This window comes from Coregonus clupeaformis, chromosome 10 (assembly GCF_020615455.1).
Source record: "Coregonus clupeaformis isolate EN_2021a chromosome 10, ASM2061545v1, whole genome shotgun sequence".
NCBI lineage: Eukaryota > Metazoa > Chordata > Actinopteri > Salmoniformes > Salmonidae > Coregonus > Coregonus clupeaformis.
This window is the reverse complement of record NC_059201.1, coordinates 46,156,471-46,168,432: the sequence shown is the minus strand read 5'-3', so window position 1 is coordinate 46,168,432 and position 11,962 is coordinate 46,156,471. Positions and strand designations below refer to the sequence as shown.

General features: G+C 42.8%; 1 protein-coding gene across 1 annotated transcript; it reads right to left on the bottom strand.

Moving 5' to 3' along the window:
- Positions 1 to 287: 287 nt before the first annotated feature.
- On the bottom strand, positions 288 to 7,441 carry zgc:113307 (uncharacterized protein LOC553753 homolog). The gene is made up of 7 exons (XM_041889283.2): positions 7,178 to 7,441; positions 5,983 to 6,195; positions 5,628 to 5,769; positions 4,919 to 5,243; positions 4,570 to 4,720; positions 4,140 to 4,306; positions 288 to 1,027 (listed from the first exon to the last, which is right to left on the bottom strand). Exons 2-7 carry the CDS (start codon positions 6,174 to 6,176, stop codon positions 876 to 878), a joined length of 1,131 nt encoding a protein of 376 aa, XP_041745217.1. The 5' UTR covers positions 6,177 to 6,195; positions 7,178 to 7,441; the 3' UTR covers positions 288 to 875.
- Between the last annotated feature and the right edge of the window lie 4,521 nt (positions 7,442 to 11,962).

Sequence of the window (11,962 nt, the reverse complement as noted above, 5' to 3'; positions counted from 1 at the left end):
TTTTTCCTAGTCTTCCCAGTTCTGACCTTTCTGCGTGTCCTGACCCTGATCCGGCCTGACGTCCTGTACATGCCTGACTCTGATTTGGATTACAACTCTTTGCCTGGCTTGACCTACCGATTGCCTGCCCCTTGTGCTGTAATACACTCTGAGACTCGTACTATCCACCTCCTGTGCCTGCATCTGTGTCTTAGCCTGAGCAGGGATAGAAGCAGAGATTATTTCATGTCTACATCAGTAGTGTCTGTTCTAAAATATTAGTTGAGCGAGAAAAACAGTAAAAACAATTGATAATGGTGTATATTTTATTGTTCTGTTCATATGCAAAAACAATAAATTACAGTCATACATCCAATACAGCACATACTTTGACCTTAGCAAAACATAGTAGATATTGTAAAACTTTACAATAAGAAAACGTATATAATGTGCGCATTTATACATGTGTGTTGGATCAATTCAACTTCAAGCTGACTCTACAGTACTGTGATAGATTAACAAGCCTTGGTGGGTGATGTTGATGGATGATTTTAATGAATACCTGCTTCATACACTGATCAGACTATGTGTTACAGTATGAAGTAGATACAGGGAGACTATAAAAAATAAATTGTATTGAGTCTAGAAGACCTGTTCTGAGACCATGTGAGCATGTGCTTACGTTTGTGTGTGTCCAAACGTGCGTCCGAGTGTGCATGAGTGATGTGTGTTTGAGGGATGTGCGTTTGAGTGACGTACTTGTGTGCATGGGTGTGTGTTCATTTCTGAATGTTCGGACCTGTGGAATCTTGACAGAATCTTTCCAGAATCTTGCTGAGGTAAGCTTCAAAGCAGGGTTGTGGCAGGGTCAGGGGGTTAGAGGTCCAAAGTCAGGGTTAGATGTATATGTGGTGCAGGACTCGGAGGCAGTAGACCCATTCAGGTGGTAGGAGATGGTAGGACATCTTGTTGCCGTCCAGACGAAGGATCCTCATCCTGGAGTAGGACAGAGGACCCACCTCCCGACAGAAACTAGAGACGTTAAACTCTGCAGAGGACAGAGAGCAGAGGGAGGACAGAGAGGATAGAAAGGATAGAGAGGACAAAGAGAACAGAGGACAGTATGGTTATTACATGCACTCCTGCCCTATACACAGCAATGACATTCCCACTCATATACTCTGACTTCACAAAGTATATTTTTACCATGAGTGAACATAACTTAAACCCATTTCCTCCAATTGAGAGTTGTCACAGTATTTTGAGTGTACTCAAACCTTATGAGAATGACTTACCTGAACAGAAGCTGGGCACAGCTTCAGTAGCCTATTCTATTAGGAGCAGAAACCACAACATGCTACAGTAGTAGCCAAATCCAAAAAGCAGCTACAGCTATCTTAAAAAAGAGGAGGAGAGAAAACATAATCTCCTCTCTACCTCCTGTTCCTGCCTATAGCTATTGGCAGAAGGGTGAGTTTGGCAGAGGGTAGACAACGTTAGCTAGCTGTTGGGATGCTAGACAGTGAGGTGAGTGTTTTTCTCTCAGTGAATGTCTTGTGTTTAACTCTGTCAGACCAGACCAGACACACATACCAGGTTATAGTGCTGACTCATGTCTCCTGGAGAGCCTTGCGGAAAAAAAGCTCACATTTTTCTCTTGCTTTCTCTCTCTCTCTCTTTATTTCTGTACCCCTGCCTCTCTGTCTGTTTATCTGTTGGAAAGCATACTGAACCAGGTTTTCCTCTAGAACTTTGCCTGTGCTTAGCTCTATTCCTTTTATTTGTATCCTAAAAAAAACTCCATAGTCCTTGCCAATGACAAGCATTCCTTCTTTTCACTGTCATTTAGGTTAGTGTGGTGGAGTAACTACAATGTTGTTGATCTATCCTCAGTTTTCTCTTATCACAGCCATTTAACTCTAACTGGTTTAAAATCTCAATTGGCCTCATGGTGAAATCCCTGAGTGGTTTCCTTCCTCTCCGTCAACTGAGTTAGGAAGGATGCCGGTATCTTTGGAGTGACTGGGTGTATTGATACACCATCCAAAGTGTAATAATAACTTCACCATGATCAAAGGGATATTCAGTAGATACAGTATGTTTCCATTAACTTGTCCTGTGATTTTTTGTCAACATTTAGAAAGTTTGCATAGAAAATAGATGTGACAAATGCCTGCTAAGGTGCATTTCCATTTAACTATCTTGTGTCGATAAAAACAGCTGGACGTAATGACGTCACAGCTGGACGTAATGACGTTGAATAAAACTGTAGTGTTTCCAAATTGCGCATTAATAAATTGGCGACAGCCTGTATGCCATTCCACCTATTTGTTTCATGACTCAGGTAGCCCGTGAAAGCCAGCATGGAAAGAATGCAAGAATAGACTAGTATGCAATATTCGAATACTTATCATGTGCCAACGTATCGCCACGGTCTGTGCCATGGTGAAACTTGCACGGTAAATAATTGGATGGTGAAACTTGCATCCAGCCAACCAGAAAAGCAATTCGAAGCAATTCAGCCATTCTTGAAAGTCAGGACAAGGATCCTGCAAAGAAGCATTATTTTGATAGTTAAAATTTTTATTTAGCAGGCATTTAGAATTACATTTAGAGTGGAGCTTGCGTTGACATCACGTGCCGCGCGTACCTTCAAAATTATTCGGCAATAATCATTTATTCGAAAAACACAGTTTCCATCATAATTTGTCACAATAAATAACGTTTTCCAAAATATTTTTTTTTGTTGATCTTTAGAAAATGTCTCCTATATCTGCCGTCTCCATTACACTTGTTACAAAGATGTTTTGAGATGTTGCTTTTGTCTAATAAACCTGGGTCAATGGGAACCTCCCTACTCTCTGTTTTTTAAATGTTTTACCCATCTACCAATAGGTGCCATTCTTTGCAAGGCATTGGAAAACCTCCCTGTTCTTTGTTGTTGAATCTGTGCTTCACTGCTTGACTGAAGGACCTTACAGATAATTTTATGTGTGGGGTACAGAGATAGGTGTAGTCATTGAAAAATCATGTTAAACACCATTATTGCACACAGAGTTAGTTCATGCAACTTATTATCTGACTTGTTAAACAAATTTGTACTCGCCATAACAAAGGGCTTGAATACTTATTGACTCAAGACATTTCAGCTTTCTGTTTTTTATTAATTTCTAAAATTTCTAAAAACATAATTCCACATTTAGATTAGAGGGTATTGTGTGTACTCCAGTGACACTAAATCTAAACGTAATCCATTTTAAATTCACACAACAAAATATGAAAAAAGTCAAGGGGTGTGAATACTTCCTGAAGGCACTGTATCTCCACCTCTGTTTTTCTCTCTTGTCATTCTCTCCCCTCTGTCCCTCTCCCTCTGTAGCCCAAACATCCCAGTCAGAACAGGAATCCAGGAATCCTAACAGTGTTTGTCAAGGAGACACGGCTGAGCGAACGAGTGGCCAATTGTGAGATTCACAGGTTTGTTATTGAAGTTGAGGCAGGAAGTTACATCCACTCTCCATGTGCTGTTTTGCAGTCCAAGAGACGCATTCAGGAGTTCATAATTCGATCAGCTTCGTCATTTGAAAATATTTGGAGGCAAAACACCAGGATTGCTTTTCTCAGAGAAAGATGGAAAGAGCATGATATTTGGCTGATCTTACCAACTAGCTCTCACAGTCTCATGTCAGAATTAGACGTTCATCCATGTTTGTCGAACGTCAAATTTCGCAGTTGTTCCAAACGTCAAATTTTTAAGTGTTTAAGGTTAAGTTTAGGCATTAACTCAACAATTTTAAGGTTAGGGATACGTTTAGGCATTAACTCTGAATGGTTAAGGTAAGGGTTAAGGTTTGTGATAGGATTAAAACAAAAATCTCAAAAACGACTTTCAATTGCTGGATTCGAACACCAGAGGCAGATGCTTTCACCCCTAGTGGCCGGTTTCTACATCATCTCCCGACGTCCTTCGACATGGACGGACGTCGAATACTAACTTGTTTCACGGGGTACCTGGCTGGATCATAATCCCCTGGTCAACCCCTCACAGATGTTAGTCTCTGTGTGTGTGTGTGTGTGTGTGTGTGTGTGTTCGTATGCGGGAGTGTCTGTGTGTGTGTGTGTGCACGTGTGTGTGTGTGGGAGTGTATGTATAGTCTTACCTTGTATGTGGTTGGCCTCCAAGTATAGGTACTGTAATGTGAGGGGGACAAGGGGGATGGTTGTCAGCTTGTTGTAAGAGAGATCCAGCTCTACAAGGGAAGATAGGTTGAAGGACTGGGGGTGGAGGGAAGGGCTCACTAGACCACAGTGGCTCAGACGCAGGTACCTACACACTCACTCACACACGTATGCACACACACACACACACACACACACACACACACACACACACACACAGAACATTACATTTACATTAAAGCTACATTTTGTGATAATATCAGAGATGTGTGAATGTGATGCATATCAGACTGAAATAATTTACCTGTGTGTGTGTGTGTGTGTGTGTGTGTGTGTGTGTGTGTGTGTGTGTGTGTGTGTGTGTGTGTGTGTGTGTGTGTGCATGTGTGCATCTGTCCGTGTGTGTGTTACCTGAGATTAGTGAAGCCCCATAAACTTTCCTCCCCCAGGGCAGACAGAGAGTTGTTGGAGAGGTAGAGCTGCTGGATGGATGGAGGGAGGTGAGAGGGGAAGGAGGAGAAGAGGTTCCCGCTCAGGTCCAACAGGTTAAGAGACACTAGGCCTGGCGGGGAAGGAGGGAGAGGGAGAGGGGGAGGGAGAGGAAGAGAGGGAGAGAGGGAGGGAGGAAGGGAGAGAGGCTACCAGAACAAGCATGTTCAGAGCTGTTACCTTTGAGGCTGTTATTTTTAACATATGTCAGAAATGATATTTTGACATAAAATATAATCACTCAGAAAAGAAGCAGAGCGAAGACACTTACCTGTGAAGTCAGTCTCTGTAATCACGTTCAGCCTATTCCCCTGCAGTAGCAGCAATGTAAGATTATGTAAATTCCCAAAGGTTCCCGGGGAGATGCTGGTGATGAGGTTGTGTGCCAGTCGGAGCTGCCGCAGGCTGCTGGGCAGGCCGGAGGGCACGGCTGTCAGCTTGTTGTGGTTAAGGAACAGGTATTGGAGCCGGGTCAGGTTCTGCAGCGTGGAGGTCTGCAGCCCGTCCGTCTGTAGACGGTTATCATCCATGATGAGCCAGCGGAGCCCTGAGGAGTTGGTGAGAGAGGAGGAGGGCAGGGACGAGATGTTGTTGCCCTGGGAAAACACACACATGTGTGTTACCACAGATGTAGGATCTTAATTTTGTTGCTGAGAATGTTCCTGCACAGCAGTGTATTCAAGGTTTAAAAAGGTTTCTAAAGTTTGTAATTTCCACTTTAAAATGTCAGACTTGATTTGCCCTAACGAAAAATGTATCTAACCCCTACAACAAATGTCCATTACTTATAATCCACATAATAATTCACATTTTCTGTTGCTGCAGGATTATTGGCCCAAATTAAGATCCTACATCTGTATAGGAACCATGTGGTACCTGGCAGTCTGTCAGGCAGGTGTCTCAGACCCCTTTGTGTGTGTGTGTGTGTGTGTGTATGTGTGTGTGTGTGTGAATGTGCATGCATGTGATGTGTGTATTACCTGCAGGAACAGGTACTGTGTATTGTAAAGCATGCTGTCCGGCAGCTCTCCCAGGTCTCTGTGGTCACAGTATAGAGCTGAGGGCCACTGGATAGGACAGTCACACAGGTCAGGGCAGGACTGGGGGTTGTTGGCTCTAAACCTGGATCACACACACATAAATATGTCTTTACTCAGATATTACAAATGTAAATAAAGTAAGAAATAAATGTGACACTTTGCAAGCGCAAAGTGTGTGAACTTTCCTTTGAATGACGTTTGAACATTACCCAATCCCGACGCACCAGCTAAAGCAACTTTCAGATGTGCAAGTGCTTTTCATTTATAAATGAATGTATCAATGTTTTATTTGTACCATGCACGGTTCATGCGGCCCCTCAGGCTGAATACAGAGGGTTCCCCCAGAAGACGGTTGATCCATAGAGGAACCCCTCCATAGTCCAGGTCCTGGGATGCCACTGGGGTGCCACAAACAGGCCTGCAGACACTCAGCATCAGGCCCAGGGCTAGAGTGAGGGCAAGGGACAGCACCGACCGTAGTACAGCCATGGAGATACTGTAAGACAACCTGGGGATAGTGATAATAATTGTTATATATTACTTATCTAAATACAAATACAAAGAACCAGTGCAAGGACCAGACCCGACCCACACCACAGCCATGGACACAGCTACTTGGATAATTCCATCACAGGATCCGAAACACAGGATTCGATCACAACAACTCCATGAGAAAAAAGAAGAAACCCGCACACTGCTCTTGCTAGTATCACTTATTTTTAATAAGCTTTACTCATCGGCCTCAAGGCCTTCGTCAGAGCTTTTTCTCAACAATTCGAAACACTCTGAGCCATAGAAACATCTAGAGCAAGAAGCTACTGTAACTTGTCACCCCTGGAGAGTCAGTTGACTAGGTGACGTCACAGTGTGAGACAGCGACTAACTTTCCCCGCTTCATTAACATCTTAATACCTTAATACAGCAGAGGAATTGAGGCATGAGTTTGCCCCCCTGCCATTTGTTGCTCTAAGTTGCAGACACATATCTGTGTTGGAGAGAGAGGAATGTGTGTCCATATTTTTCCACATGCACAGCTGCAGCCTTAATAATACACAGTGGACAAAAATGTCACACATGCACATATTCACAGACACACACGCACACATGAACACAGGCAGGCAGGCACACACACACAGACAAAATACGCATAAACAAAATATGCATGCACACACATAGATGACAGAGACTGCATCATCAGGGTGTCCATATAGGTCAACTGGACTTCAGAATGGTAACATTCACATTCACAGTCGCATGATAACCACTTCTTCATTGAGTTAGGGGCAGATTGGATTATAGCACAGCCATACACATCAACATTATTCTGTCTGTCAGTAACAACATAATACATTTATAGCCTGCAGTAACTGCAATTATACATTTGCCAGTATATAAGTCAAAGCATTTATTTTCCACTAAATCTCACTTAACTCACAAAAACATTCACAAACACCACAGGTAAATGAAGCAGACAGACAAAACACACATACCTGTCTTCTTTATGGGTTCAGTTTTGTGGTTGCTTGTATTCCTGAGCTATGGTTCCCTGCACAGTAGCAGTAGACAGTAGTGGTGGTTCACTCTCTGCACCGATGAGCATGTGGCACTGGATGGTGGTGAGCGTGTGTGTGTGTGTGTGTGTGTTCAGGCTACCTGCAGTATTTACCCACTGCCAAATACATTCCTGAGGCATATAGCCCATGCTTTAGACATCCTCCATACTCTTCCCTCTCTCCCTCTTCTCCCTCTCTCCCTCTTTCTCTTCTCCCTCTCCCTCTTTCTCTTCTCCCTCTCTCCCCCTTTCTCTTCTCCCTCTCTCTCCCTTTCTCTTCTCTCTCTCCCTCTTTCTCTTCTCCCACTTTCCCTCTTTCTCTTCTCTCTCTCCCTCTTTCTCTTCCCTCTCTCCCTCTTTCTCTTCTCTCTCTCCCTCTTTCTCTTCCCTCTCTCCCTCTTTCTCTTCTCTCTCTCCCTCTTTCTCTTCTCCCACTTTCCCTCTTTCTCTTCTCTCTCTCCCTCTTTCTCTTCTCCCTCTCTCCCTCTTTCTCTTCTCTCTCTCCCTCTTTCTCTTCTCCCTCTCTCTCTTCTCTCTCTCCCTCTTTCTCTTCTCCCTCTCTCCCCTTTCTCTTCTCCCTCTATCTCCCTTTCTCTTCTCTCTCTCCCTCTTTCTCTTCTCTCTCTCCCTCTTTCTCTTCCCTCTCTCCCTCTTTCTCTTCTCCCACTTTCCCTCTTTCTCTTCTCTCTCTCCCTCTTTCTCTTCTCTCTCTCCCTCTTTCTCTTCTCCCTCTCTCACTCTTTCTCTTCTCCCTCTCTCCCTCTCTCCCTATTTCCCTCCTCCCTCTCTCTTCTCTCTCTCCCTCTTTCTCTTCTCTCTCTCCCTTTCTCTTCTCTCTCTCCCTCTCTCTTCTCCCTCTCTCCCTATTTCTCTTCTCTCTCTCTCTCTCTTTCTCTTCTCCCTCTCTCTCTCTTTCTCTTCTCCCTCTGTCCCTCTTTCTCTTCTCTCTTCCTCTTCCTCTTCTCCCTCTCTCCCTATTTCTCTTCTCCCTCTCTCCCTCTTTCTCTTCTCCCTCTCTCCCTCTTTCTCTTCTCTCTCTCCCTCTTTCTAGTCTCCCTCTCTCCCTCATTCCACTCTGACGCAACACCCTATAGTAACTGTTTATCCTGCAACATTTGGTGGAAACATGTTATCCAAAAACAAGAGAGAGTGAGGGGGAGGGGGAGAACGATCAAAAGGATGAGGGAAAATAGAGGTCTGATATCAGGGCATAGGGTTTGAATTATAATCTGGCAAAGTTTTCAAAGGCTGCATGCCATCAGGATCAGATGGTCTTTGGTCAATCCTTTATCTGCACACACTGTACTTTATCAATATGCAAAGGGCCAATCTCTGTGATTAGGATCCAGGCTACAGCCCCAGGCTTTGTGCATGTGTGTGTGTGCATCTTTTGGGCATTTCGGCATGCATCTCAGCTGAGTACAGTGGAAATATTCCAGAGCTTTCCAGGGTTACTGCTGGAAGTTATGGGGACAGAGGGAAAGAAAATAACACAGTAGGAGAGATGGAGGGAGAGGGAGGAGTGTAGAGAAGAGGGAGGCAGTGGGGACAGAGAGTATAAGGGAGGGTTGGAGAGAGGGAGGGACTGGAAGAGAGGGATCTTCTGGGGGATTGAGGGAGAAAGGGAGGTTGGGAGGACTGAGGCAGAGAAGGAGAGAGGGATGTGAGGACTGAGAGAGAGAAAAACACAGAAGGAGCGCCACCTAGCACAAACAGATGTCATAAGACCATCAGTTCCGAAGTGTTTGTGCGTGCGACTGTGTGCACACAAGCACATGTGTGAACACTTTCCCCTACCTATTAGTGTCAGCCAGGCATGCTTTTTCCATGTATGTTTCCAGGGGGAGAACCACTGGGTTTTACATGACAGTATCCTCAGGGGTGCTGTGTAACCATAGGTCTGACATAATGCCACCCAGTTTTGCCTTGACTTACAACAATAAGTGGAGACTAAAATGGGAACTATTATGGGTACTGCTATTAGGGGACTGAGAGAGGGGGCTAAAATAGGAGATTATTAATAGGGGACTAAATAGGGAAATATTATTATGATATCTGATTCCTTAGCTCTACAATAATATGTTTAGGTATAAGCTTGTAATGTCATTGAGGGAAAGCTTGATGAGAAAACAACAAGATTGAATAACTTTATACAAGGTTTTGAAATAATTTGTCTAATCTTTTCCATCATAACAGAACGTCATGCCCATGATGGTATTGTTCTACAATAACATTGGTTATGAAGGAGCACAGTTAGAAAGATATGGCATATAGAAGCAAACCGGATGGACATCATGAAAATGATCGGAGAGGTTGAGAGTAGAAGAAGTTCAGGAGAAAGAACAAACAAAATGTAATTATTGTAAAATTGACTGTGTCCATAAAATGTAGATAGTGGGTATGGGCTGGAAGTAGAGGCCTAGGCGTTGTTGTTCACTAGTTTACTCCAAGTGGGGAAAGGGTGGCGGGGTTGGAAAGTAATAAAGGGGAATATATATATTTTTTTTAAGGATATGTATGTGTATGTATGTATGTATGTATGTATGTATGTATGTATGTGTGTGTGTGTGTGTGTGTATGTGTGCATATGTATATGTATATGTATATATAAAAACATGGGGGATTGAAAGTGATGCAGACAATTACATTGATGGAAGTTACAATCTATCTGCAATATTAAGCTGATCGACCCCCCCAAAAAAAAACATTGGTTATGAAATAGGTTTGGCGCTCTGACTTATAAATGAATGAATGAGAAACCTGTTTCAGAAAGATATTTGAAAAACATCGACTGAGCTGTGGCTTATGTTAGGACAGACTGTGCCGACAGGTAGCACATACCATTCTAGAGTATCACACACACACTATCACACACACTCACATAGACACACACGTGCACGTACGTAGACAAGCATACATGCACTGTCATGCACTGTTACACACACACACACACACACACACATACACACACACACATACACCGTTGCACACACACACACACACACAAACACTGGCTAGCTGATGGCTTTTCCATAAAAAGAAACAGGAAATGTGGAAACCTTCCATAGTCTCTTGGCAAGGTTCTCTCAGCAGCAAAATCAGTCTTTTTACCAGCTGGCAGCCAGTGAGAGCCAACTAACCACTAGAATATCTTAACATCTAATCAAATGTAATTTTATTTGTCAAATAAGCCGAATACAACTGGTGTAGACTTTACTGTGAAATGCTTGCTTACGAGCCCTTCCCAACGATGCAGAGTTTAAATATAATAATACTAATCAAAATAGTAACACAAGATAAATAAAATGAAATACACAAGAATGGAGCTATATACAGGGAGTACCAATACCAGATCAATGTGCAGAGTTATGAGGTATTTGAGGTAGATAAGTACTGAAGGCAAGGTAAAGTAACTATGCATCAGGATAGATAATACAGTTTTTTACGATTGTTTACACACTAAAATTAAAATTTCCACACAATTAGCAAAATTGTACTCCAATGAGCAAAACACCTCCACAGATTTGCACAACATTACACACAATGTCCGCCTCACCCTTTTTGCAAAACATTACACACAGTGATTTGTAAAACTCTACACACATTTTCACACCTTAGACACAGATAAGGATCGTGAGGTTACTTCCTTGTAATTACAAAGCACCGGATTGCCAATTACCACACTAATGAACGAATTGGATAAACACATCTACCAGGTGTGGAAGCACACATGTGCTAATTTGAAAACGCAGCACTCAGGTGTGCTATAAAAGGCAGCAGGTGAGTTCACCTGTCTTCAACAAAAATGGAAGGAGTTAGAAGAAGAAGAAGAGTGAGAATGAGAGGGGGAGCTCAAAGAGGAGATGAAGGCGGTAGAGGAAGAGGAGAAGGAGGTAGAGGAAGAGGCATAGGTAGAGGAGAAGAAGGTAGAGGAAGAGAAGGAGGTAGAGGAAGACACCTAGGTAGAGGAAGAGGTAGAGAAGGACTTGAAGAGTTGATAGAACCTGAACAAAGAAGACGAGGACCAAATTTGACTCGAGAAATCCGTGCAACACTTATTGACCATGTTATCAACCATGGACTGACACTGATGGAAGCTGGACAAAGAGTTCAACCAAATCTCAGCAGAAATACTGTTGCGTCAGTAATTCGGACATTTCATTGAGAAAACAGGTAAGCTAACCACACAGTATACATTGAAACTGAAGCTTGTATAATCAATATTGTTTACTGTGACATTTGACAGTAGGCTGCATATATATATATATATATACATATTTATTTATTTTTATCTTATTTTGTTTTTACATAGGATTGAGGGTCGAGGACACCAAGGTGGAAGGGGCCCTATGTTTAGTCGTGCACAAGAGGCCGCCATTGTGAACATGGTTTTGGCCAATAATTGTATCAGGCTACGAGAAATCCAAGCCAATATCATCAATGATGACAATATTTTCAATAACATCCAACGAGTCTCTCTGTCAACATTAGGTCGAATCCTAAAGAAAAATCAAATATACATGAAGCAACTGTATCGGGTACCATTTGACAGAAATTCAGAGAGAGTGAAACATCTGCGCAATGAGTATGTGGAGGTATGCATTGTTCATCTGACTATGGTGTGGTATCATGCACTGCTCATAATGTTCTGTCACAAAAAAAATACTGTGCTATAGATATTGAATAGCATCCTATTTTCTTTAATGTGTTTCAGAGAGTCTTG